This window comes from Brassica rapa, chromosome A01 (assembly GCF_000309985.2).
Source record: "Brassica rapa cultivar Chiifu-401-42 chromosome A01, CAAS_Brap_v3.01, whole genome shotgun sequence".
Taxonomy (NCBI): domain Eukaryota; kingdom Viridiplantae; phylum Streptophyta; class Magnoliopsida; order Brassicales; family Brassicaceae; genus Brassica; species Brassica rapa.
The window spans coordinates 27,934,707-27,962,603 of NC_024795.2; the positions used below are offsets into that span (position 1 = coordinate 27,934,707).

At 32.5% G+C, this 27,897-nt stretch overlaps 4 protein-coding genes across 5 annotated transcripts; 2 read left to right on the plus strand and 2 right to left on the minus strand.

The window, feature by feature from the left end:
- Positions 1-12,104: 12,104 nt before the first annotated feature.
- Positions 12,105-14,116, plus strand: LOC103849598 (protein TRIGALACTOSYLDIACYLGLYCEROL 4, chloroplastic). The gene is made up of 5 exons (XM_009126357.2): positions 12,105-12,495; positions 12,584-12,836; positions 12,914-13,286; positions 13,360-13,697; positions 13,776-14,116. The coding sequence occupies exons 1-5, from the start codon at positions 12,236-12,238 to the stop codon at positions 13,971-13,973; spliced, it is 1,422 nt and encodes a 473-aa protein (XP_009124605.1). The 5' UTR covers positions 12,105-12,235; the 3' UTR covers positions 13,974-14,116.
- Positions 14,117-14,995: 879 nt separating this feature from the next.
- On the plus strand, positions 14,996-17,306 carry LOC103849609 (ubiquitin-like-specific protease 1A). 2 transcript variants are annotated; one of them, XM_033291024.1, is made up of 10 exons: positions 15,011-15,090; positions 15,130-15,751; positions 15,821-15,900; positions 15,984-16,074; positions 16,160-16,258; positions 16,359-16,451; positions 16,523-16,642; positions 16,721-16,824; positions 16,901-16,973; positions 17,070-17,306. In XM_033291024.1, the coding sequence occupies exons 2-10, from the start codon at positions 15,155-15,157 to the stop codon at positions 17,130-17,132; spliced, it is 1,320 nt and encodes a 439-aa protein (XP_033146915.1). In that variant the 5' UTR covers positions 15,011-15,090; positions 15,130-15,154; the 3' UTR covers positions 17,133-17,306. The 2 variants fall into 2 exon arrangements, with proteins under 2 accessions (XP_009124609.1, XP_033146915.1); XM_009126361.3 differs by having other exon boundaries at positions 14,996-15,751.
- A 1,455-nt stretch (positions 17,307-18,761) lies between these two features.
- On the minus strand, positions 18,762-21,146 carry LOC103849619. Its single transcript, XM_009126365.3, has one exon. It carries the CDS (start codon positions 20,000-20,002, stop codon positions 18,959-18,961), a length of 1,044 nt encoding a protein of 347 aa, XP_009124613.1. The 5' UTR covers positions 20,003-21,146; the 3' UTR covers positions 18,762-18,958.
- Positions 21,147-23,263: 2,117 nt separating this feature from the next.
- Positions 23,264-27,790, minus strand: LOC103849627 (glyoxysomal fatty acid beta-oxidation multifunctional protein MFP-a). Its single transcript, XM_009126373.3, has 18 exons — positions 27,532-27,790; positions 27,178-27,249; positions 27,003-27,068; positions 26,860-26,916; positions 26,713-26,780; positions 26,509-26,590; positions 26,271-26,326; positions 25,886-26,188; positions 25,701-25,787; positions 25,387-25,561; positions 25,188-25,309; positions 24,947-25,110; positions 24,621-24,875; positions 24,420-24,541; positions 24,232-24,353; positions 23,997-24,145; positions 23,763-23,901; positions 23,264-23,569 (listed from the first exon to the last, which is right to left on the minus strand). The coding sequence occupies exons 1-18, from the start codon at positions 27,632-27,634 to the stop codon at positions 23,534-23,536; spliced, it is 2,178 nt and encodes a 725-aa protein (XP_009124621.2). The 5' UTR covers positions 27,635-27,790; the 3' UTR covers positions 23,264-23,533.
- Between the last annotated feature and the right edge of the window lie 107 nt (positions 27,791-27,897).

Below are 27,897 nucleotides of genomic sequence, written 5' to 3' on the forward strand. Positions count from 1 at the left end.
CTCTTTTTCATGGTAAATGAACATCGTACAATTGTTTTTATCAATTAATTTAGTAAAACTTCATAATACCCCCTAAAACGATGGAATAATCACTATAAAATTATTATTTTCTTGATAAACGGACACGGCAAAGGCTCCAAACCTCTTTGAACATCATCATATGTTAGTGCAGGATGCAACTAGGCATTAAAACAATATTGTCATTTTTTTTGAAATTTTCTCAAAATCTATGGGCTAACCCCTACAAAAATATTGAGTTTTTGGTAAATACTTTATATACTGAAGCCTATAATCTTTAGTGTTGTTTAAAATTTATACCATATTCTACATTTGTATTTATGTATGCTAAACTCTTTTTCATGGTAAATGAGCATTGTTCAATTGTTTTTATCAATTAATTTAGTAAAACTTCATAATACTCCCTAAAACGATGGAATAACCATTATAAAATTATTATTTTCTTGATAAACAGACACGGCAAAGGCTCCAAACCTCTTTGAACATCATCATATGTTAGTGCAGGATGCAACTAGGCATTAAAACAATATTGTCATATTTTTTGAAATTTTCTCAAAATCTATGGGCTAACCCCTAAAAAAATATTGAGTTTTTGGTAAATACTTTATATACTGAAGCCTATAATCTTTAATGTTGTTTAAAATTTCTACCATATTATACATTTGTATTAATGTATGCTAAACTCTTTTTCATGGTAAATGAGCATCATTCAATGTTTTATCAATTAATTTAATAAAACTTCATAATACCTCATAAATCGATGGAATAACCACTATAAAATTATTATTTTCTTGATAAACGGAGAGCCCAAAGGCTCCAAACCCTTTGAACAATCATATGTTAGTGCAGGATGCAACTAGGTAATAAAACAATATTGTCATATTTTTTGAAATTTTCTCAAATCTATGGGCTAAACCCCTACAAAAATATTGAGTTTTTGGTAAATACTTTATATACTGAAGCCTATAATCTTTAGTGTTGTTTTAAAATTTATACCATATTATACATTTGTATTATGTATGCTAAACTCATTTTTTCTGGTAAATGAGCATCTTTCAATTGTTTTTATCAAATAATTTAATAAAACTTCATAATACTCCCTAAATCGATGGAATAACCACTATAAAATTATTATTTTCTTGATAAACGGACACGAAAGGGCTCCAAACCTCTTTGAACATCATCATATGTTAGTGCAGGATGCAACTAGGCATTAAAACAATATTGTCATATTTTTTGAAATTTTCTCAAAATCTATGGGCTAAACTCCTACAAAAATATTGAGTTTTTGGTAAATATTTTATATACTGAAGCCTATAATCTTTAATGTTATTTTAAAATTTCTACCATATTCTACATTTGTATTTATGTATTCTAAACTCATTTTTATGGTAAATGAGCATCTTTCAATTGTTTTTATCAAATAATTTAATAAAACTTCATAATACTCCCAAAATCGATGAAATAACCACTATAAAATTATTATTTTCTTTATAAACGGACACGACAAAGGCTCCAAACCTCTTTGAACATCATCATACGTTAGTGCAGGATGCAACTAGGCATTAAAACAATATTGTCATATTTTTTGAAATTTTCTCAAAATCTATGGGCTAACCCCTACAAAAATATTGAGTTTTTGGTAAATACTTTATATACTGAAGCCTATAATCTTTAGTATTGTTTTAAAATTTATACCATATTCTACATTTGTATTTATGTATGCTAAACTCATTTTCATGGTAAATGAGCATCTTTCAATTGTTTTTATCAATTAATTTAGTAAAATTTCATAATACCCCCTAAATCGATGGAATAACCAATATAAAATTATAATTTTCTTGATAAACGGAGAGAACAAAGGCTCCAAACCTCTTTGAACATTATCATATGTTAGTGCAGGATGCAACTAGGTATTAAAACAATATTGCCATTTTTTTTGAAATTTTCTCAAAATCTATGGGCTAACCCCCTACAAAAATATTGAGTTTTTGGTAAATACTTTATATAGTGAAGCCTATAATCTTTAGTGTTGTTTTAAAATTTTTACCATATTCTACATTTGTATTTATGTATGCTAAACTCTTTTTCATGGTAAATGAGCATCGTTCAATTGTTTTTATTAATTAATTTAGTAAAACTTCATAATACCCCCTAAATCGATGGAATAACCAATATAAAATTATAATTTTCTTGATAAACGGAGAGAACAAAGGCTCCAAACCTCTTTGAACATCATCATATGTTAGTGCAGGATGCAACTAGGCATTAAAACAATATTGCCATTTTTTTTGAAATTTTCTCATAATCTATGGGCTAACAACCCCTACAAAAATATTGAGTTTTTGATAAATACTTTATATACTGAAGCCAATAATCTTTAGTGTTGTTTTAAAATTTATACCATATTATACATTTGTATTTATGTATTCTAAACTCATTTTTATGGTAAATGAGCATCTTTCAATTGTTTTTATCAAATAATTTAATAAAACTTCATAATACTCCCAAAATCGATGAAATAACCACTATAAAATTATTATTTTCTTTATAAACGGACACGACAAAGGCTCCAAACCTCTTTGAACATCATCATACGTTAGTGCAGGATGCAACTAGGCATTAAAACAATATTGTCATATTTTTTGAAATTTTCTCAAAATCTATGGGCTAAACTCCTACAAAAATATTGAGTTTTTGGTAAATATTTTATATACTGAAGCCTATAATCTTTAATGTTATTTTAAAATTTCTACCATATTCTACATTTGTATTTATGTATGCTAAACTCATTTTCATGGTAAATGAGCATCTTTCAATTGTTTTTATCAAATAATTTAATAAAACTTCATAATACTCCCTAAACTAGATGGATACGATAATAACCACTATAAAATTATTATTTTCTTGATAAACGGACACGACAAAGGGTCCAAACCTCTTTGACATCATGATATGTTTAGTGCAGGATGCAAACTAGGCATTAAAACAATACTGTCATATTTTTTGAAATTTTCTCAAAATCTATGGGCTCCCTACAAAAATATTGAGTTTTTGGTAAATACTTTATATACTGAAGCCTATAATCTTTAATGTTATTTTAAAATTTCTACCATATTCTACAATTGTATTAATGTATGCTAAACTCTTTTTCATGGTAAATGAACATCGTTCAATTGTTTTTATCAATTAATTTAGTAAAACTTCATAATACCCCCTAAATCGATGGAATAACCAATATAAAATTATAATTTTCTTGATAAACGGAGAGAACAAAGGCTCCAAACCTCTTTGAACATCATCATATGTTAGTGCAGGATGCAACTAGGCATTAAAACAATATTGCCATTTTTTTTTGAAATTTTCTCAAAATCTATGGGCTAACCCCTACAAAAATTTTGAGTTTTTGGTAAATACTTTATATACTGAAGCCTATAATCTTTAGTGTTGTTTTAAAATTTATACCATATTCTACATTTGTATTTATGTATGTTAAACTCTTTTTCATGGTAAATGAGCATCGTTCAATTGTTTTTATCAATTAATTTAGTAAAACTTCATAATACCCCCTAAAACGATGGAATAATCACTATAAAATTATTATTTTCTTGATAAACGGACACGGCAAAGGCTCCAAACCTCTTTGAACATCATCATATGTTAGTGCAGGATGCAACTAGGCATTAAAACAATATTGTCATTTTTTTTGAAATTTTCTCAAAATCTATGGGCTAACCCCTACAAAAATATTGAGTTTTTGGCAAATACTTTATATACTGAAGCCTATAATCTTTAGTGTTGTTTAAAATTTATACCATATTCTACATTTGTATTTATGTATGCTAAACTCATTTTCATGGTAAATGAGCATCGTTCAATTGTTTTTATCAATTAATTTAGTAAAACTTCATAATACCTCCTAAATCGATGGAATAACCAATATAAAATTATTATTTTCTTGATAAACGGAGAGCACAAAGGCTCCAAACCTCTTTGAACATCATAATATGTTAGTGCAGGATGCAACTAGGCATTAAAACAATATTGTCATATTTTTTGAAATTTTCTCAAAATCTATGGGCTAACCCCTAAAAAATATTGAGTTTTTGGTAAATACTTTATATACTAAAGCCTATAATCTTTAATGTTATTTTAAAATTTCTACCATATTATACATTTGTATTAATGTATGCTAAACTCTTTTGCATGGTAAATGAGCATCATTCAATGGTTTTTATCAATTAATTTAACAAAACTTCATAATACCTCATAAATCGAAGGAATAACCACTATAAAATTATTATTTTCTTGATAAACGGAGAGCCCAAAGGCTCCAAACCACTTTGAACATTATCATATGTTAGTGCAGGATGCAACTAGGTAATAAAACAATATTGTCATATTTTTTGAAATTTTCTCATAATCGATGGGCTAACACCCCTACAAAAATATTGAGTTTTTGGTAAATACTTTATATACTGAAGCCTATAATCTTTAATGTTGTTTTAAAATTTGTACCATATTCTACATTTGTATTTATGTATGCTAAACTCATTTTCATGGTAAATGAGCATTGTTCAATGGTTTTTATCAATTAATTTAGTAAAACTTCATAATACATCCTAAATCGATGGAATAACCACTATAAAATTATTATTTTCTTGATAAACGGACACGACAAAGGCTCCAAACCTATTTGAACATCATCATATGTTAGTGCAGGATGCAACTAGGCATTAAAACAATATTGTCATATTTTTTGAAATTTTTCTCAAAATCTATGGGCTAACCCCCCTACAAAAATATTGAGTTTTTGGTAAATACTTTATATACTGAAGCCTATAATCTTTAGTGTTGTTTTAAAACTTCTACCATATTCTACATTTGTATTAATGTATGCTAAACTATTTTTCATGGTAAATGAGCATTGTTCAATGGTTTTTATCAATTAATCTAGTAAAACTTCATAATACCTCCTAAATCGATGGAATAACCACTATAAAATTATTATTTTCTTGATAAACGGAGAGCACAAAAGCTCCAAACCTCTTTGAACATCATCATATGTTAGTGCAGGATGCAACTAGGCATTAAAACAATATTGTCATATTTTTTGAAATTATCTCAAAATCTATGACAAGTAGGCGAGTTAGTAAACCGTTAGAGAAGAATTTAAAATTTAAAATGGTAAGAAAAATCGAGACAGCTATGCTTAGGGATTGCAACTGGCTAGTAACTAGTTGATTATGTTTCCTTATGAGAATATAGATTTGACCATTAGCTTGGTAATCGTACTGCACTACACGGAAAACACACTAACTAAATGTATACTTTACGTAATGTACAAGTTTTCAAAATGGTGACCCGTCCAATAAAACGAACCAAACATACATAACCAGTTTCAATTGAGTAGACAAAAACAAGTCCAATCGCACAGTACTAAAATCTAAATATTTTAATATATGTCCAGGTACTCTGATTATTACTACTTAATTTTCTTGAAAACTTAAAGACTACTCCCTCCGTGTTTTAATATATCCTTCAGATTTTGAAAAAAATTCAAAAAACTTGATAATCTTTTTTTATTGCATAGTTGCATCCTTAACAGACATATGATTATGGTCAAAATGGTTTGAAATGTATGTTGTGTCTGTTTTTCTAGAGAATATATAATTTATAGTGTTTAATCCACTCATTTAAATAGTATATAAACTTTTTGAAATTAAAATTTTAAAATCTATAGTGATGTCCATGTACCATGAAAGAGAGTTAACATACATTAAGACCCATTTATAATGTGGTTAAAAAATTTTAAACAACACTAAAGAGTGTAAACTTCATTATATAGAGCATTTATCGAAAAACTCAGTTTTGTAGGGGTTAACCTTCAGATTTTGAAAAAAATTCAAACATTTTGACAATATTTTTTTATTGCATAGTTGTATCCTTAACAGGCATATGATGATGTTCAAAGAGGTTTGAAATGTATTTTGTGTCCTTTTTTCTAGAAAATATATATTTTATAGTGTTTAATCCACTGATTTTAAAACGTATATAAAACGATTAAATTAAAATTTTAAAATCTGTAGGGAAGTCTATGTACCATGAAAGAGAGTTTAGCATACATTAATTACCATTTATAATGTGTTTAGAAATTTTTAAACAACACTAAAGAGTGTAAACTTCATTATATAGAGCATTTACCGAAAAACTCAATTTTGTAAGGTGTTAACCTTCAGATTTTGAAAAAAAATTCAAAAAATTTGACAATCGTTTTTTATTGCATAGTTGCATCCTTAACAGACATATGATGATGGTCAAAGAGGTTTGAAATGTATGTTGTGTCCGTTTCCCTAGAAAATATATATTTTATAGTGTTTAGTCCACTGATTTAAGTAGTATATAAAATTTATTAAATTAATTTTTTTAAACTATAGTGATATCTAAGTACCATGAAAGAAAGTATAGCATACATTAATACAAATATAAAATGTTGTTAGAAATTTTCAAACAACATTAAAGAATGTAAACTTCATTATATAGAACATTTACCGAAAAACTCAATTTTGTAGGGGTTAACCTTCAGATTTTGAAATAAATTCAAAGAATTTGACAATATTTTTTATTGCATAGTTGCATCCTTAACAGATATATGATGATGGTCAAAGAGGTTTGAAACGTATGTTGTGTTTATTTCTCTAGAGAATATATATTTTATAGTGTTTAGTCCACTAATTTAAGTAGTATGTAAAATTTATTAAATTAAAATTTTAAATCTATAGTGATGTCATTGTACCATGAAAGAGAGTTTAGCATACATTAAGGCTCATTTATAATGTGGGTAGAAATTTTTAAACAACATTAAAGAGTGTAAGCTTCATTATATAGACCCTTTATCGTAAAATTCAATTTTGTAGAGGTGAACCTTCAGATTTAAAAAAAAAATAAAAAAATTTGATAATATTTTTTTATTGCATAGTTGGATCCTTAACAGACATATTATTATGGTCAAAGTGGTTTGAAATGTATGTTGTGTCCGTTTTTCTAGAGAATATATATTTTATAGGGTTTAGTCCACTGATTTAAATAGTATATAAAATTTTTGAAATTAAAATTTTAAAATCCATAGTGATGTCCATGTACCATGAAAAAGAGTTTAGCATACATTAAGACCCATTTATAATGTGGTTAAAATTTTTAAACAACACTAAAGAGTGTAAACTTCATTATATAGAGCATTTACCGAAAAACTCAATTTTGTAGGGGTTAACCTTCAGATTTTGAAAAAAAATTCAAACATTTTGACAATTTTTTTTATTGCATAGTTGCATCTTTAACAGACATATGATGATGTTCAAAGAGGTTTCAAATTATGTTGTGTCCGTTTCTCTAGAAAATATATATTTTATAGTGTTTAATCCACTGATTTTAAAAAGTATATAAAATTTATTAAATTAAATTTTTAAAAACTATAGTGTTGACTATGTACCATGAAAGAGAGTTTAGAATACATTAAGAAACATTTATAATGTGGTTAGAATTTTTGAAACAACATTAAAGAGCGTAAATTTCATTATATAGAGCATTTATCGAAAAACTAAATTTTGTAGGGATACTCTTCAGATTTTGTAAAAAATTCAAAAAATTTGATAATCTTTTTTTATAGCATAGTTGCATCATTAACAGGCATATGATTATGGTCAAAGTGGTTTGAAATATATGTTGTGTCCGTTTTTATTGAGAATATATATTTTATAGTGTTTAGTCCACTCATTTAAATAGTATATAAAATTAATGAAATTAAAATTTTAAAATCTATAGTGATGTCTATGTACCATGAAAGAGAGTTTAGCATACATTAATTACCATTTATAATGTGTTTAGAAATTTTTAAACAACACTAAAGAGTGTAAACTTCATTATATAGAGCATTTACCGAAAAACTCAATTTTGTAAGGTGTTAACCTTCAGATTTTGAAAAAAATTCAAAAAATTTGACAATCGTTTTTTATTGCATAGTTGCATCCTTAACAGACATATGATGATGGTCAAAGAGGTTTGAAATGTATGTTGTGTCCGTTTCCCTAGAAAATATATATTTTATAGTGTTTAGTCCACTGATTTAAGTAGTATATAAAATTTATTAAATTATTTTTTTTTAAACTATAGTGATATCTATGTACCATGAAAGAGAGTGTAGCATACATTAATACAAATGTTAAATGTTGTTAGAAATTTTCAAACAACATTAAAGAATGTAAACTTCATTATATAGAACATTTACCGAAAAACTCAATTTTGTAGGGGTTAACCTTCAGATTTTGAAATAAATTCAAAGAATTTGACAATCTTTTTTATTGCATATTTGCATCCTTAACAGACATATGATAATGGTCAAAGAGGTTTGAAATGTATGCGTTTTCCGTTTCTCTAGAGAATATATAATTTATAATGTTTAGTCCACTGATTTAAGAAGTTTATAAAATTTATTAAATTTAAATTTTATAATCTATAGTGATGTATATGTACGATGAAAGAGAGTTTAGCATATATTAAGACACATTTATAATGTGGTTAGAAATTTTTAAACAACATTAAAGATTGTAAACTTCATTATATATAACATTTATCCAAAAACTCAATTTTGTACGGGCTAACCTTCGGATTTTGAAAAAAATTCAAATAAAATCTTTTTTTTATTGCATAGTTGGATCCTTAACAGACATATGATGATGGTCAAAGAGGCTTGAAATGTATGTTGTGTCCGTTTTTCTAGAGAATATATATTTTATAGTGTTTAGTCCACTGATTTAAGCAGTATATAAAATTTATTAAATTAAATTTTTTAAAACTGTAGTGATGTCTATGTACCATGAAAGAGAGTTTAACATACATTAATATAAATGTATAATGTGGTTAGAAATTTTATAACAACATTAAAGAGTGTAAACTTCATTATATATAATCATTTACCGAAAAACTCAATTTTGTAAGGGTTAGCCTTCAGATTTTGAAAAAAAATCAAAAAAATTGACAATTTTTTTTATTGCATAGTTGCATCCTTAACAGATATATGATGATGGGCAACGAGGTTTGAAATGTATGTTATGTCCGTTTCTCTAGAGAATATATATATATATATTTTATAGTGTTTAGTCTATTGATTTAAGTAGTATATAAATTTATTAAATTAAAATTTTAAAATCTATAGTGATGTCTTTATACCATGAAAGAGAGTTTAGCATACGTTAAAGAGTCATTTATAATGTGGTTAGAAATTTTTAAACAACATTAAAGAGTGTAAACTTCATCATATAGAGCCTTTATCGAAAAATTCAATTTTGTAGGGCTTAACTTTCAGATTTTGAAAAAAAATTCTAAACATTTGATAATCTTTTTTTATTGCATAGTTGCATCCTTAACAGACATATGATTATGGTCAAAGTGGTTTGAAATGTATGTTGTGTCTTTTTTTCTAGAGAATATATATTTAATAGTGTTTAGTCCACTGATTTAAATAGTATATAAAATTTATGAAATTAAAATTTTAAAATCTATAGTGTTGTCTATGTACCATGAAAGAGAGGTTAGCATACGTTAATACAAATGTATAATGTGGTTAGAAATTTTTTAACAACATTAAAGAGTGTAAATTTCATTATATATAGCATTTACCGAAAAACTAATTTTTGTAGGGGTTAACCTTCAGATTTTAAAAGAAAAATCAAAAAAATTGATAATCTTTTTTTATTGCATAGTTGCATCCTTAACAAATATACGATGATGGTCAAAGAGGTTTGAAATATATGTTGTGTCCGTTTCTCCAGAGAATGTATATTTTATAATGTTTAGTCCACTGATTTATGTAGTATATAAAATTTATTAAATTAAAAATTTTAAAACTATAGTCATGTCTAAGTACCATGAAATAAAGTTTAGCATATATTAATATAAATGTATAATGTTGTTAGAAATTTTTAAACAACATTAAAGAGAGTTTAGCATACATTAATACATTCGAGTTTTATACGAGAACAAACGATGCATACTTGTGTATAAAGGGTTGTCGGAATGAAACTACATGCATAACGTAGGTTTAAAAATCTAGTTATCACAGAAACAGAGATAAAGGTAAAGTAAAAGGGGTAAGACACATCTTCCCTAACAAAACAAAAACAAAACAAAGGCGAGAAGCTTCGAAGAAGGCAAGAATTATATAAAGGTAACAAAGTGCCTAAGCCTATATATAGAATGCTGATACTTAACCACAAAGCAGTGCTTTCAAAGCTGTCTTAAAGTTTTTTTTTTTTTTTTTTTGATAACTCTGGTATCTGGACAGCCACATTCCCAACTATCCCCCCGAAAGGGGTCCAGCGCCCCAACGGAAGGGATGTTAAATCCGTTGTGGCCAAGACTCGAACCCGGGTGGCGGGCAGTACAGCTGTACCTCCTTTACCACCAACCTACGAGCGCTTGGTAGCTGTCTTAAAGTTTGGGACACATATCTTCTTCTCAATTATAAGCATATCATTCTTTTAATATATTCTCATTGCTTTTGTATCGATTCGTGCCTACAAAAGTTCCTTCTTTATAACATACATTCATTTTTCTTTTCCAAGAGTTTGAAAGATAAAAGGAGTTTAGTTTCCATTATTTAGTCCATGCATATCGTCTTATAATAAAAAGGGACTTATTATTTTGTCAACATATGCTTAGAAACCTATCCTCAACTTTGTCTGGTGAAGTCATATATTCTAATATTAACCAAAAACCATATATATAGTACATGTGAATAATGAATAAGAACGATATATCAATCCTCTCACTCTCAGTGACAGCTTTGCATCATCATATGTAACCCCATGTTAATTACTTGCTGCATTGTTTGCAAGGGATACCTTTTTCTACCTTCGGAGAAGACATCGTATTCATTCCATGGTTTAATGAATACATTCCAGTAGATTACATATAAATTAACAGATCCCTCACAAACATACAAATAAATATATGTGGAAGCATTCAATTTAAATTGTTATGGTTTCTTTTCTGAATTTATTATCCACAATTCATAGAGTTATCAAGTATATCTCAAAACATAAACAAGCGTTTGATATAAGTCATACAATAAGAATCTAAATATAGAGAAAAAAGCACATAATAAACTTGAACAAGCTTATCGAATTAGGATTACATTTATTGGAATCACATAGAAGCACACATACTACGATATAAGAACAAATTTTCTTCCCAACGACTACGTACGTTTAAAGAAGCTTAAGCTGAAGAACAAGAATAAGAAAGTGATGGAATCAGTCACGAGTCTCGTGGAACCTTCTGATGAAATCAGTGGACTTCCGGTTAATAGCTGGTTCGACAACGTACCAATTATAGAAGTTGCCTTCACTATCTTCACCATACATCTCGTCGTCTGTTCCTGCCGGGTTTGATCTCTGTCTTCTCCTCCACCATGCCTTGAAGCTGCCGAAGAAGCCAAACAAGAAACGCCAAGAACCTCCCATTATAAAATCCTTTTAGAAAAAGAAAAACGTTAAGAGACAGAGAGATGTGTTTTGCTTCTGTATGTCTAAAGATGCATATAAGCATGTGAGTGAATGTGAGGTCTGATGGTTTAGGGTTCAAAGACTGGCTAAGTTGGAATCCTAGAGGAACCATGCGAAACACCCCCACCAACCAATAAAATACTCTTTCCCTTTCAAGTTATTTTTTGCTGTAAACTAATTTTTTTGGTATAATAAATATTATTTTATGATTCTAAACCAAATGTTTTTATTGATTTATTTTTTGAAATATTAATTAAATTTATTAAAATAATAAATATATATTATAGAATTCTAATAATTAAATTAGAGTAAAATTTGATAATTAAAATATTTTTAAATGTGTGAGATTACTTAAACGACATATGGAATATAACTTTTCACTTATTTTTCCCGAAAACGAGCCATTAAATAACACATAGGCATAAAGTTTTGTTTTTTTGTTTTTTTGTTTTTTTTTAAGGCATAAAGTTTATATTGCAATATTTGTATTAAGCAAACCAACATTTGTCACCGAATTAAAATGGCACGCACTGGACTTATGCAACCTAAAAACGTCAGGCTGTTCTCCGAGCCAATCCAGAACCAAAAGATTAACGAATAAGTTCGGTCATCTCGAGGTTCAGCTAGAAACCGAGCGACGGCAGAAAACGACGGCGATGAACAGACTGAGATGGGTCGGAGAGGGAGACATCTGGGAGCTAGACATGTCAACTCCCATAACACTCGAAGCCACGGCACGAGCCGTTGCCAACGACCCTCTCCCACTAGGTCTCTCAAGAGGAACTCGTCTCTCTCGCCCCAAGCAAGCAGAGTTCTTCCACCGCTTCATGGCCACACCTCTCATCCCTTCCTTCTCCCCTCTCGCTGGTGGCCTCTCTCTCCAAAAAGTCCTCACTTTCCCTTTCCCCAACAACTGGTAACACTTCCTCAAGCTTCACTCTTCCTAAAGATCCAATTTTTATTGTCCTGATAGTGTCGATCATGTTGGTTTTGTAATGTACTAGGTTTGTGTCTCTTCTGGGTCAGTTCGATGTTCAAAGATTCGTGTCGGAGGTGAAAAAGACTGAAGCTTTTGTTCGAGGGTCAGCTTCTCGGTTAAGCACACTCGGCAAGCAGTTAAAGGATAAGTCTTTGTACGCGTTAGGCTTCTGCTCTGAGCTGTTGTTAACACCAGAGGATACTCTGCTTCTCACCTATGATACTTACAAATGTGATCCTAACAAGAATCCAAGAGCTAAAGCTGTCTTCAATCACAAGGCAATTCCTCTCTTATCAAAATTTTCCCAATGTGATTGTATTTACTTAGTGATTGCTACTGTTTTTTTTTTTTTCAGTTTCCGCTTCATACTCTGACAGCAGAAGCGGTTTGGCCTGGACTGTATGTTGATAAAGATGGTGAATATTGGGATGTGCCTTTGTCAATGGCTATTGATTTAGCTTCTCTTCCTGCTGAGTCTGGTCTAAGTTACCGTTTGTGTTTGCATCATCACAGTGGAAGGCCCAAGAAGTTTAATTCTGATTATGATGTGGAAGTGGATGTGGAAGCGCCTCCTCCAGCTTCTTTGCTTCCTGGTTTGTCTTTAAAATCCGCGGTTTCTTATAGAGCCAACATGGATCTCTGGAGAGGTATCACTCCGAAGCTAGAAGCCTGCAAGCCTTATGACATCTTTCTCAGTAGTCCTCATGTCTCAGTATCTGGAATCATCGGTATGATAAGTTTTTCTTAGACTCATTTTCAGAAGCAGCATTAGTCTATTGCTAACTTTCTTTGATTCAACAGGTAGTGTGATGACTGCAGCGTTCGGTGAAAATTCAATAAGAACAAAACTTGAGAAGGATTCTGAAGGTGTAGGAGGGTTCTCTCTTCATTTACCATCTGTAAACTCCGGATTCATGGCTGATGCCTTAGGACGTGCGTCACTCACAGCTCAATATGGAAACTTTCAGAAGCTCTTCTTTGATCTCACCCGCTTCCACGCTAGACTAGACTTCCCTCATGGTCTGAGGTTCCTTTCCGGCGCCACTAGTGTCGCACAAGAGCTTTTGAATTCTCGGCAGCCTAGTTTAGAAGCGTTTCAGAGAATCTGCCCTGAAGTAGCAGTATCTCTGCAGCAACAGGTAAGAAGAAGTTTTAACTATCCTGCTATCTCAGGATTCATAAGTTTTCAGCTACTTGATTTATGGAATATGTTGCAGATTGTTGGACCGTTTAGTTTAAGAGCTGAGTCTGGAATTCGGATTGATCTGAAGAATGGATCTAACCCTATGACTATCCACAACACAGTGTTTGCTGTCGAGTATGCTCTCCAAGTGCTTGCTTCTGCCAAGGCTGTCGCGTGGTACTCACCAAAACAAAGAGAATTCATGATTGAGCTTCGCTTCTACGAGACCTAGCCTCAGGACATGTGAAGATTGTAACAGATTTATATACCCAAATTATTACAGACACTGGAGTGACCATAAACACAGATTGTCTGGTCTTTGTAGCATTAGTTGTTATTTTTATTCAAAACCAAAAATATTTTCTTTCAATCCAATTTGAGCAGACAGATCGGTTTAAATCGCTCTTGATCAGTAAATAGGTTTAAACTAGGTAGGATAAGAGATATTATACAGAAAAATACATTTATATTCTCGATTGAATTAATATGTTGGTCTTTAAATAATTTTTTTTAATTTTTTGTTAATTACATAATTTGTTTATTGATGAGCTGATCTCATTTAAAAAAAAAAGTCAAAAAATTACTTACCGCATAAGAACCTAACGTTTAGGTCGAAAAATCTCGGGTCTATTTGATTACAATGAAACTATGTCAGCTCGGTATTATATCATCATTTAGTAATTTAAAAATTAATTATGGTTATGGGAAGTTTACGTTTACGTATCAATCATATCTATCTTCAATATTTTTCTCTTTTTCATTTTGGTTATTGTTCGATATAAATATTGATTTTGAAGTTTATTCTCATTTCGTTTGTTTGTTTTGACCTGAGATTTAAAAAATACTTATGATTTAAAATAATTAAAGAGATACATACTTAGATTAAGATCTGCATCTTTTGTAAAATAAATATTTTATATTTATTTTATGTTTTTCTACATATTATGAAATAATAAAATAATAATATTAAATAACTAAGAAATCAATTACTATTATATAATAAATTGGCGTGTACATATAAATTAAATTATCACTCTTGTTTATTCGCAATCAGTTTAAGGTAACTTATTATTTCGAATCACATTAAATATAAGTCAGTTTAAAATTCGTAAATCAATTTTAATCGGTTAAACTAAAAACATTTTTATTATTTTGCTCAAAAAACTAAATAACATTAAAATACATTATTTATAAACCAATTTGGACCGAAACGGAAGCCAGCCCTAGAATACTCTTTCTGAGGCAGAGGGTAAGAAAACCATAACGAACACTTGGGAAAATTGCTTGCTCCCGAGTTTGGGGATTTTTGAGACCTTTTCAATTCTCGAGGATCGAATTGGTTCACTTCACACGAATGAACGGCGTGACTGTGAGCAGTTACCCATCATCTTCTTCTCACAGTCGTCTAAGGAGATGGCTCCACCAGGAAACCACCACCGTTATCCAGAACTGAAATCTCCTCTGCGGAGACAAGTCCACGCTCCTTCTCCTGTCCGAAAGTTCGGTTTCTCTGCTTTCACAAGACAGAATCGTAACGCTGTAGGACAAGTTTCTGGTAACGCTTTACTCAATGGGAACTGTAACAGCTTAGAAAGGAACACACTTGATTTGCGTTTGCAATGTAGAATGGATAGAGAAGTGATTGATGTTGATGACGACGAGGAGGAGGTTGATTACGTGGAGGTGATATCCGATGATGACGAGGTTGAGAACGTTGTGGCTATGGAAGAAGAGAGTGAAAAGGAAGTGTCTTTAGATGGTTTCAGTGTGGAAAATGGGAGCTTGATGGTGGTGGATGATGATGATGATCCTCAAGCTGATAAGAAAAGTTTGAATCGCCCTGTGACTGATGTTTGTAGCTTTGAAGCGTATAGAAAGGCTCTCAAGAGCGCTGAGAACCGGACTTCTAAACTGAAAGCCAGAGGCTTTGGTGATTTTTTGAGAGAAAGGGGTCGTGGTTTGTTGCGAAGCTTGCGTTCCTTTTTCATACCAGAGCAAGAACCAGTAGAGGTTTGGCTTCTTTATAGTTTTGGTGTCTTAAGTTTGTGTGTTTATGTTTCTTATAATTGTTTTTTTTAGGATGGACGGAGTGAACCATTTGAACCACTTTCCAAAGAAGAGTTGACAGCAGTCAAGGATGCATTCTCAGCTAATGTTCAGTTTGGTCTCCTGTTTACTTTCTCTAATGATTTCTTTATAATGTTTTTGTTATATAATGCTATGAACGTCTCTTTGGCTGCAGCAACATCTTGGTTTCACATGAGAATTCAAATATTGACATTACTGTGGAGAAACTGAGGTGTCTTAAACCAGGTCAATGGCTGAACGATGAGGTTAGTCACTGTGCTCTAAACCTCACTCTTTTCCAGTTAGAAACCTCTATGATTTAGTTAAAAGCTTGAACTTTGTTCTTTGTAGGTGATTAATCTGTATCTGGTATTGCTGAAAGAAAGGGAAGCTAGAGAGCCAAAGAAGTTTATCAAATGTCATTTTTTCAATACATTTTTCTTCACCAAGGTTATATACACATTCCTCTGACATATGAGTTTTAAGGCTTTGTCTCCTATATATGTTCATGAATTTTAACGAGAAGACATAACTTTAACTCATACCTCAGTTAGTTAATTCGGGGACTGGATACAACTACAATGCAGTCAGAAGATGGACTTCAATGAAGAAGTTGGGTTACCATCTTATAGATTGTGACAAGGTAAACTTCTTTTTGTGTGAATTTTCTCTATGTTCCACTCTCTAATAGACCTTTGTTTTTGTTGTGGACAGATATTTATCCCTATACATATGAACATTCACTGGACTTTGGCTGTTATTAATATAAAGGAACGAAAATTCCAGTATCTTGATTCGTACAAAGGAAGAGAGCCTAGAATCCTCGATGCGCTGGTAAGTATTTGAGTAAATGAAACATGTTTTAATCTTCTCATATGGAGCCTGATTATGTAGTTTTTTTTCATTTGTCAGGCTAGATACTTTGCCGATGAAGTTAAGGATAAGAATCAAGTAGATGTTGATGTAAGTCAATGGAGACAAGAGTTTGTGCAGGACCTTCCTGAGCAGAGTAATGGGTATGGTATCATTCTTTTCTAACTAGTTCGTACATCCACATTAGCTGTGTGTGACTTGTTTCTCTGTATTTTGCAGATTTGATTGTGGAATGTTTATGCTGAAGTACATGGACTTCTACAGCAGAGGTCTGGATCTTTGTTTCACTGAGGTAAAATCAAAGGAAACTCTATTTAGAAACTGTTATCGTGTGAGAGAGAGACTAAAGAGTGCTGAATGTTAAAGATGTTTGCGTGATTTTGCACAGGAACATATGGCATACTTCCGGGTTAGGACAGCGAAGGAGATTCTGCAACTGAGAGCTGAGTGATTTTTTTTTTTGAAAAGAGAATAGTTTTGAAAGGTTTTTCATGTAGATAGTGTTGGAGAGAGTTACTAAGTTAGTTGTGTTCTTAAATATTTTGGTGTACATACAGAAAAGGATAACAATGTGGTTGTGTTATGACTGTTATCTCTGTTGGTAGTGAAAATTTGAATGATTTTTTTCTCACTATTCTATCTTCTTCTTTTTTTACAAATTTTCACTATTAAATGCATTGAATTTGATATTTTAAAATTTTCTAAATTAAAAATTAAAAATTAAAATAATGTGGTTGAATAAAGATATCAAAGCTTATTACTCTCACCAAACTTATTACTTAGAATCAATGTTTCTAACCTTAGTGTGATACTTGTACATGTATTACATGGCATAGTATGAACATCAAGCATGCTTGCTCCATTCCAACTTTTGCAACCAAAAAATACGTATACATCAATGTTAAGAAGTTACGTGATAGTCAAACAATCAAGTACCTGCTTCAGAACATGTCAAAAACAAAAGACATACTTGGCTGAAAAGCAACAAGAAGAAAAAACTATTATATACACTAAACAGTGCGTTCGCTGATACTGCCTCAACGGAAACTCCAGAATGCAATGACATTTGTTTACTTTCTAGTAACCAAAAATGTCAAATGCAAGGACTAATAGAGTAATAGTTATTAAGATCTTAATGGGTTCTACTACATTTTGATGTAATAAAAGTACCAAAAGATGCTTCATAAATATTTCACAGCGGGAAATTGATCGTATTCACATGGTCACGTCTGAAGTATCTATTTTTCTGCAGGTTTTTGGATTATGTATGACAAGTACAAATTTGGGTCCCCATGAAGAACAAACAAAAATTGAATATATATCAAAAATAATTTATATGAACAGAGTTTAGTCAGAAGGCAGCCTTTTTCCCTTCTGTCACTCTGCAGAATTGTTCGTCTTTATATTTTTCACCCTCGTGGACCACTTTTGATGTCATTGTCCCGGACCATCACTTCCACACACATTACATCATCTGATTATTCAATCTGAATTTGTTAATGATATCACAACACTGCTGTTATGTCTGAAAAAAATCCCACTTATTAATTATATCATCTCATTATCAAATATGAATTTGTTAATGTTAATATTCCTAACAGCTTTGTGATGTCACTATATATAGACATTTCAATGTTTCCCCCCACCTTACAAACTTGTGGTTTTGGTCGGCCAGCAAACTACATGTTGGCTTTGCATTTAGTGTGATGTTATATACAGATTAGCTGGTTGGTGATCTAACCAAATTGATGATAGTGTTGTAGATGTTGTTGACTTCTTGTTGTTGTTGCATGTCTTAACTTGTAATTTGTGGGGCTCCAAAACAAAATAAGAAGATAAAACTAGTGAGTGTTGGAATCATAATGCATGTGCAAAAGCATGTGGCCTTTTGATTCCACTCATTTAATACTCAGAACCCTAAAACCTGTTGACTGCTTTTCAAGTGGGTTTTGAATCTTTTGATACAAATATTAGGCCTAACAAATATAATAGTACTACAAGACAAAATTCGACATTGTTTAATGTTTATTAGGTAATAATGATCCATTAATAAGAACATAATCATAGAAAAAACAAGACCAAACAGAAATTGTATCCTCCTAAAGGTTTCAAGCTTTTGTGAGTATGAAGATGAACATAGCATGAAATAGAAAATAGTGTGACATTACATTACTAGTTGTACTCAAAAGATCGAACCAATGTCCAAATAACTAACTAAACACATGAATGAAATATGATATTATATAGAGATTAAAAGTACTTTATAATTTATCTCTTTTAGCTTTTCATAGCAACCAAGGAAGGAACTGAGTCCAAGTTTGGAGATGTGTTCTTGTCAGTAGTTGAAGACTCTGTAATAGTACGATCTCTATGACTATTAGTCTTGGCTCTCATTGGACTAGCAAAAGCCCATCCCCAGCTTCTATTCGCCATCTTATGATGAACAACGGTTGATGATGCTGATGATGTCATAATCATAAACCCACCAAAGATACCACCACATTTAACCATTTCACTCATGGCATCATCAGCTGCTTCACCACCACCACCACCATTACTAATAACCTTTGTGGATTCTCTCTGTGACTCAATCCTTCTCAGTGCGCAATCTCCAAACCCATTAGAGATCCTCTCAAAGAAGTCTCCAGAGAAGCTTCTGCTTCCACATCCTACAGATCTAGACCTCAACACTTTCCTCCCAAAAGAAGATCCACCACCACCACTACCACTGCCAACACTGTTTGTTGGCGTTTCTACAACAACTTTGTTGTTAGTACTCTCATCTTCTTCCTCCACTATCATATCAATACCTCCTCCACCAACAACCCTCTTGGGTGTCTCTGCTGTTATCTGGTTTCTTGGCTTAGAAGAATGGCTAACTTTTTTGGTGGTTTGGTGTTTGGAAGAGTAGAGATGAAGAAAGGACCAGAACCCACTTCGCTTCCTCTGGTTGAAACCCTCACCGTATGAAGCAGCCGTTGACTTGCTTCTCTTGTAGATAAGATTAGCTGAAGAGGATGAAGAAGCTGCGAGCATACTCTTCTTCTTGGCAATTACAAACGGGAGGTTGTTGTTGTTGTTATTGTCTCTTCCGTTGCTTCCAGATGAGAGGGATAGAGCAAGAGAGGTGTTGGAAGAAGGAGAGGAGGAAGATTTGGGAGAAGAGAGGTGGTTTGGTTTAGGGAGAGGGAAAGAGGAAGTGACAAGCTTACCGAGCTTTTCTTGGAGACATAAGGGGCAGATACCACCAGGGTTTTTTGTGTAAGGATGTGTTATGCATTGCATCCCTTCTCCCATGTCTTGATCTTTGTGTTCCACCATTACAAGAAGATTAAACAACGATGATGAAGAAAACCAAACTCGTTGAGTCCTCTCTTGTTTCTCTGTTTATGTGTGTAATGAAGGAGAAACTGAGCTTTTAGCTTCTTTTGAGAAAGAGAGAGAGTTTACTTGTTTGTGAGTGAGATGAGATGAGAGAGTTTGTAAGAGAAAGAGAAAGGCGTCGTCGAGATCCCCCCAAGTGCACGTGGGACTTCTGACCTGTACCGTTAAGACCACCCCCTTTGATTATTTATTTTTGTAGATTTTACTTTTTATTTGAAGATCTGGTGTATACCAATCAACTGGTTATATATATCAAAGCTGAAAATATGAAATGGGGTAATATTATTCAAAATCTTTTTTTTAGTTTGGTTTAAATGCATAAATTGAAGAAAAAAACACATCTTAAACTATTTTAGGATAATGTAGTTTAGTCAGAATCTGATTCCAAATGATGAATAAACTAAACATTTGATGATCTAAAAGATTATACAGAACAATTTTAGTTTAATTAATTAGACCTAGTTAAGTAGACCCTAATTTTTGTGTGGAAATGCACATTTATTATTTAGAGAAAACTTAGAGGGACTTTTGGTTCAGAGTCCAGAATCTTTTCTAGCCAAAATCCAAAGCATGTTTTTAGTTCCCTCTCATTGATCGAAACTCGAACTTGTAACTTTGATTATTTTTGCTGAAATTTGATGCAACCATCGTTTTAGTTCACTTAAATTTTTAATTAAATTCAATTGTACAAAAAAAAAAACTGCAACGTATATCTTGTGGTCGTCGACTTTTCTCATATCATTGAAGTGTTATGATCAACTAGCTTAGTTAAGTAATTAAGTTTAAGCCATAAATAAACATTGATAATTGACAAGAAGGAAAAATAAATACATTTACTACGCAAAATACCCTAGTTGTTTCCCATGTTAGTGCTCTTATAAGTCCGGACCCATGCATGTTAGTGTATTAAATATCACTTATCCTATCCCCTATATATTATTTGAGAAGCATTGCAACATTTTTTTGTAGCAACGTGTCATTACTAGAATGATTCTTAGAATCCTTAGAGAAATAGGTTGGTCCATTTAAATATATAATAAGTTTTTTATTAAACCACAATATATACATTATTAATGTGATTTATTATTTCCTTAAATAAGATTACGGAATTGCCTAATGTGACTAAAGTATATATGACAATTAATGATTTTGAATAATAAAGATTTGATAAAAATAAGTGTGTATTATAATTATATTTGTTTAATTTTAAGCTATTAAAATAAATCAAACAATCATAGTAACGATATAATAAAAATTAAAAAAAATTATTTATATATTATATTTTTAATTTTTAAAAACGAGTATAAATTACTAAAACTGTTAAAAGTTTCACATTCAAATTTTGTGATCTATGATTTAAACTTTTGTTATGACATGATACAAATAATTGAAAAATAATATAAGTTAAAAGTCTCATTTAATAAGTATCAATAATTAAAAATATATAAAAATATGTATCATTTTAAATTAAACTATATGCCATATAAAAATACATAAATATCGTAATTTTGAAATTTATTTTGAACATTTTTTTTGATAAAAAATTTGAAAAAAATATTGACAACTTAATTTTTTAAAATATTATAAATTACTTAAACCATTATTCCCACAGTGAAAATTTTGTTATCACTAATTTAGACTTTTTGCTATAATAGATACAAATGATTAAAAAAAATATGAACAAAAAGCATCATCTAATAAATATTAATATTAACATATACCATATATATGTTACTATCATTTAAATTTAATTATATATCATATCAAATAGGAAAAAATATTTTTTCGATTTATTAAATTTATTTATATGTTCGCACCAATTTAATAATATAAGTAGTAGATAATGACTTTTTAATTATTCAATATATATTTATTATTTCATAATATGTTATAAATATATAATATATAAAATAATTTTCATATATAATGTTTATCCCGCGCAAGGCGCGGGTCTTAACCTAGTAGTTTTGTTAATTGGGAAATTCACCGGCTTCCGTTTGATAGGAGCCAACCAAGCATACAAAATCATTTAATTATTTAATTACCTCTCTTTATCCATTGTATTTAACTTATAAAATCGCACAGTATTAATTCGTAATCCACGTCTAAATATGGGGTTAGCTTATATGATTGAGAGCATTTTTTATCATATAAATGGTGTAAGTCAGATTCAGTCATTCAGATTATCGTATTATATATGCTACTCAAATCTAAGAATATTACTACGACATATTCACGTAGAACAACGTCCATGAGTATGCGTAGTTTTATGCTATTGGCTTATCGTCATATGTTTAGATATCATAGACACATCAATCATTTTTAGATATTCTGTTTCTCATATCTTTTGAGGATAAACATGTGAAAAAATCGACCACGACATGACGATAAACCAAAGCATGTATTATGTAAAATCTTATTTCCACACTTGTCTATAATCACGAAGATCTGTAATCTATAACATATCGAAAGCAGAGACGTAGAGAAACACACAAAAGGTGGTCCAAAGTTTTGATTGCTCGTGTCTTTTCCCTCGTCTAAATTTATTGCACAGTTCTTTGTCTTATCGTTCATTTCTCCAGTTCCTCTATTTATATGGTCCCCTTCCATTTATGTCATGTTTAGTTATTACGAAAAAAATCTAATTTTATACACATAAGTTCTCATCTATATCCCTTGCATTTCAAAATGCTACTACACCTGACCAAGTGGTGGTAATCTAGTGGTAATCTCTTGTGGTGGTAGTCTAGTGGCAATCTCTTGAGATTTATTCGATTCTCCTGCAAATTAAGTTATCATCATTTGACCAGTCCGGGCGTAGTTTATACGGTAGATCATAATAAATGATTGGTTCGTCTCTGACATTAGTCGGAACTCGGGCCGAGCAGTGTGATAACCAGAACACTAAGTGTGTTTCTTCCGAAACTGATCGGATCAGCCGGTAGGATTTATCAATACAAGAAATGCTACACCCAGATACTTAGTTCGACGTCAATTCACTATTTTATTTTAGTTTTACGGTCCCTGCGTTGTATAAAAAGTTGAGTTCCATATTGCTTGGGACTTAACTCATTAAATTATCAATTAATCATTCAAGACATTGATGTTGTTGGGACTTAAGTCATTAAGTTGACGATCACGCGCACAATACTTTGATGTTGTTGACGTTCTGGTTCATTCAAGACCTGCTCTAGCCGCTGGTTGGAACGAATCGGAGTAAGGATTTTAATCATAGATTACAACAAATGTATCTGACGGCTTCGTAAGACATCATCATACATTACATACACAAATCTTATCGCCACTCAGAACTCACTTTCTACTTTCTCCCAGACTCATCTGTCCGAGATGAGACTTTATTTTAAAAGCTCCCAAGGCCAAATATCCCAACTTTCTGGCAAGTAGATACACATGACAAAGAACACACAGTAGATACAGCAAAGAAAAGTTTCCGTTGAAACGCTGACATTACAACCGCGATCTGGTCTGTTCCAAGGGAGCGCTCTGCAACACAGAGTGGAAGAATAGTCAATAATCTGAATTATATAACTAAGCAACTGTAAGAAGCTAAATTGGACATGTTTAGAGAAACAGTCATGCTAGTATGTTAATTTGATTTGAGTAATAATCATGTAATATAAGCCAAGCTGAAATAGATTTTGTTAACAGCCATCATAAAAGAAAGAAATACTCTCACCAGAGGAGCTCCCTTAGATCCCCTTTCAGCCAAGAAAGCACAAGGCTTAAAGAAATCCCCATAAGTCTTGGACCACTCATCTAGCTTCGAGTGAATGTATTTTGATCCAATGGAATCAGCCCAGAACATGATTCCTCCTCTGTTCACAAGAGATTTTTATCAAACACACAATGAGCAAAAGAGAGTCTGATGTGGATTTGGGAATTACAGCATTTATTTGATGACAACACTGACCTGTAAGGTGGAAATCCCATTCCCATTATACCAGCGATGTCAAGGTCTGCTGCTTTGACTGCAATACCTTCTGCAAAAACTCTACACGCCTCGTTCACTACTGGGAAAAACGTCATTTCAATAATTTCCTTCTCCGACAGTTTCTCCAACTGCAAACCACAACAATCAGTCAGAGTGAGAAAAGAGCGGTGATAGATATAGAGATCTTTACTTGATCTTTTGGACAAAGAGATACCTTAGGGTCAAGGCTCACTCCTGAGAGGCTTCTTGCCTTCTCGATATAGTTCTTTATTTCAGGATCAGGTTTAGCCTTGCGCTTATCATCATAAAGATAGAAACCTTTACGTGTGGCTTCACCTGAAATCAACAGATAAGTTCACAACAATCAATAAAAACATCATCTAGCTGTTCTCTCTTATATACCAGCTCTCTTGTCCTCTTGCATGAGTGGGATAATCATAGATTTGTTTGTCCGTTCTGGGAAGTTCTCGATGAATTGTGTTGCGGTTGCAATCGCCACACCGAATCCAACCAGGTCGCACAATCTACTCGTTCATATAACAAAAATACAGTTAAAAAAAAGGTGAATGAGATTGACATTTGGATTTTTACAATGGGATGTACCTGAAGGGACCCATTGGCATTCCAAACTTGCTGACTGCCCTGTCGATTAGATACGGATCTGTTCCACGCTCAGCAAGGAACATAGCTGCCTGTGTGTATGGGAAGAACATCCTATTAACTGCAAACCCCGTGCAGTTTCCAACTACGACTGGCGTTTTCTTAATCTTCTTCCCAACATCTAACAGGTCAACAATTACTTGAGGAGAGGTACGATTGGTCCGAACTATTTCAAGTAGTGGCATGACATGTGCTGGACTGCATCAAGAAAATGAATAATCAGTCTTTCACTTATACATTCATCCAAATTCCAAAAGATAAGTGATCACCTGAAAAAATGTGCTCCGACAATCCGATCTTGAGACTTGGTCCGCTCCCCAATTTTGTTTAAATCAATGGTAGATGTGTTGGTTGCAAGGATACAATGTTGAGGACAGTACTTCTCTAGATCAGCAAAAATTTGCTGCTTCAAAGATATATTCTCAATGACAGCCTGTTCAAGCCACCAAAAAAAGACATCAAGCAAAGTCATATAGAAAACAATTTCAGCTTCAATATGCTGATTATTACCTCGATGACCATATCCACATCCCTAAAGCTTTCATAGTCAAGTGAACCTTTAAGGAGTGACATGGTTTTCTCAAACTTTTCCTGAGACATCCTTCCTTTCTTTACACGACTCTGAAGATTAGCTGGTTAAATTAATGAAATTAGTCACATCAAGCTTTTGCTATTCAATGGTAAGCAATGTGTGTCAATCCATCTCTACCTTTGACCCTGCCAATTCCAGCCTCTAGGAATTTCTCATTTACTTCCTTGAGAATCACTGAATAGTTACTGAGGATCAATGCAGTGGCTATTCCAGATCCCATCAACCCGCCTCCGATGATGGCTACCTTTTTAATCTTCCTTGGCACCAACCCACGATCAGTAACTCCAGGAACCTGTCAATAAGATAAATTGGAAGGAATCAAAATAGAGAAAGCTTTAATATTGTAAAGAAAATAAAGTGGATATATGTCAAAATTGTTTCAAAAAAAAAAAAAAAAAATGTCTAAATGACACTGCTAAACACTCACAGACCTTTGTAGTTCCTCGCTGAGAAAAGAAAACATGGATCAAGCTTTTGGTGGTATCCAGGTTTACCACTTGTGAGCCTACTTGAGCCTCCTGTAAGTGACAATGTGATGGAAATTCGTAAAGGGTTACTAGTCTTGGGGGAAACATTGAAGAACATATAACAAAGAGACGACAAGATAGTAATATACCTTCTCTAAACCAGCCCTCGGACCAGAAACAATACCCACTTCAACAGCCTCAAGGCACATTAAGGGGTGTTTCAGGTTGGGGGCTTGCTTGCGTGTCTGCTCTCTGGCAAACTTCAGTATTTCCCTTGCCTCTCCAAGAGGAGGTAACTTATCAGTCTTTAAAACACTACAAACCCACGGTTTTCTCCTTTCGGCTATGTCAAGGGCCCAGCGACGAGCAGCGTTTAGTATCTCGGCAGGTGGCACGACAGCATCAACAAGACCCAATGAATGACCTTCCTCGGCTTTAACCGGCTTAGATGTCTATATGTTTCAACAAAAGAATGCCGTTACATTTAAACCAAAGCATACTTAACCCAACCATAAAATTAAGGCACTGACGTACCAAAATCATTTCAAGGGCTTTTGTGAGACCGACAAGACGTGGAAGACGCTGTGTTCCTGCATCAATCCAAAAGAGCATAATCAGGAAGATAAAAATGAAAGCGAGTTGAATTATTACATGATCACATATGATTGTTCATAGGAGTCAAAGATTTTGCCTCCTATGTGATCAAAACTCGTATACAGCTGAAGGGAAAACACGATTATGGACTTAGCAATCAACAAATTTGAATAACTACCTCCAAACCCAGGAATAACACCGAGTTGCAGCTCAGGCAAACCTAACTGTGCACCAGGAGCTGATATCCTTGCATGGCAAGCCTGAAAACAAGTCATACAACTGTATCAACATCCATCTAAAAAGAAAATGCTCACCATCAGGCGGCTCAACAGTCTCAAGACGATTTATTGAGGGTGAAGTGGTATACATAGAAAAACCATACCATGGCAAGTTCTAACCCTCCTCCCAAGGCAAGCCCATCAATGGCAGCGACAGACGGCTTCCTTGCAGCTGAAAACAAATAAATAAACCAGTTAGGATGTCATAACCATTGCAAAGACCAATACATTCAGTAAGATAGAGAGATAACCTTCAAACAAATCAGTTAGGATGTCAATGGATAAGTATCCAACCTTCGGCTCTTTCCCTGAGAAAAATCAATATACAGTACTACAAACATTAATACATGACGTCAATACAATCAACAAAGACACCAAGATACTGAAAACATACTTGTCTCTTTCTGAACTTCACCAAAACCAGATATATCAAATCCACCAGAGAACTTCCCCTTTTCCCCTGCCGTAAATTAAAAAAAAAAACACAAAAGCCATTTACCAAACCATCTCCAAAGTTTGCATAAATGTCTTCTGTTTTTGTCTTGCAAGAGAGTGATCTCAAGACGTACCAGTAATAACAATAGCTTTAACATCATTCCTGCTCAAAGCTTCCTCGTAATTACTTTTGAGGTTATCCAGCACTGTACTCACCAATATACAAAAAAAAAACAGAGTAACCAATACAGTAGTTTTTTCACTGCTTCGTCTCGAATGCTAAAAAAAACGACGTTTCTTGAGATCATAAGCTATTCACTAATCTACAATAGCATGAGATCAAACTAGTAGTAGTCCCAATTTTTCACATAATCAGATCATTAAATTCAATCGGGGAGCCGTAACAGAGTTCGGCGAGAGGTAAATAGCGAAATTGACCTAGAATCTGAAAAGGTGAATCCATTCAAGATCGAAGAGGAACAGAGTACCGTCGAACGATAGCGAATTGACGGGAGGGTTGATGATTGTTACGACGGCAACTCCATCGCCTCCAACTTCCATCGTCGTCTTTCCCTTCGTGCGTGAAGCCATTTCTCGAGCTCCGTTTCGTGGTTCTCTCTACCTTCTTCGTTGAGATTGCGAGTCACGCCCGGTACAGTGGCACTGGCACACTCCTCGACGCAAACGCTGTTTTGATAATAATGTTTTCGTTAAGTGATTTATTTTTGTTGTATAATGCTAGTTTTATTTTTCTTTTTAATACAGTAGTAGTAGTAGTATCTTTTCTACATGGATACATATGATTAGAAAACGAATTAATCACGTTTTTTTGTTGTATAACGCTAATTTAATTT

Coding starts and splice junctions, on each gene's coding strand:
- LOC103849598 (XM_009126357.2), top strand. CDS start 12,236: ATGAACAGACTGAGATGGGTCGGAGAGGGAGACATCTGGGAGCTAGAC. Junction 13,287..13,359: donor CTCAGTATCTGGAATCATCG/GTATGATAAGTT, acceptor TTGATTCAACAG/GTAGTGTGATGACTGCAGCG. Junction 13,698..13,775: donor CAGTATCTCTGCAGCAACAG/GTAAGAAGAAGT, acceptor AATATGTTGCAG/ATTGTTGGACCGTTTAGTTT.
- LOC103849609 (XM_009126361.3), top strand. CDS start 15,155: ATGGCTCCACCAGGAAACCACCACCGTTATCCAGAACTGAAATCTCCT. Junction 16,452..16,522: donor ATCTTATAGATTGTGACAAG/GTAAACTTCTTT, acceptor TGTTGTGGACAG/ATATTTATCCCTATACATAT. Junction 16,825..16,900: donor CTTCCTGAGCAGAGTAATGG/GTATGGTATCAT, acceptor TGTATTTTGCAG/ATTTGATTGTGGAATGTTTA.
- LOC103849619 (XM_009126365.3), bottom strand. CDS start 20,002: ATGGTGGAACACAAAGATCAAGACATGGGAGAAGGGATGCAATGCATA.
- LOC103849627 (XM_009126373.3), bottom strand. CDS start 27,634: ATGGCTTCACGCACGAAGGGAAAGACGACGATGGAAGTTGGAGGCGAT. Junction 26,781..26,859: donor CCTAACTGATTTGTTTGAAG/GTTATCTCTCTA, acceptor ATTTGTTTTCAG/CTGCAAGGAAGCCGTCTGTC. Junction 24,542..24,620: donor ATGCCAATGGGTCCCTTCAG/GTACATCCCATT, acceptor ATGAACGAGTAG/ATTGTGCGACCTGGTTGGAT.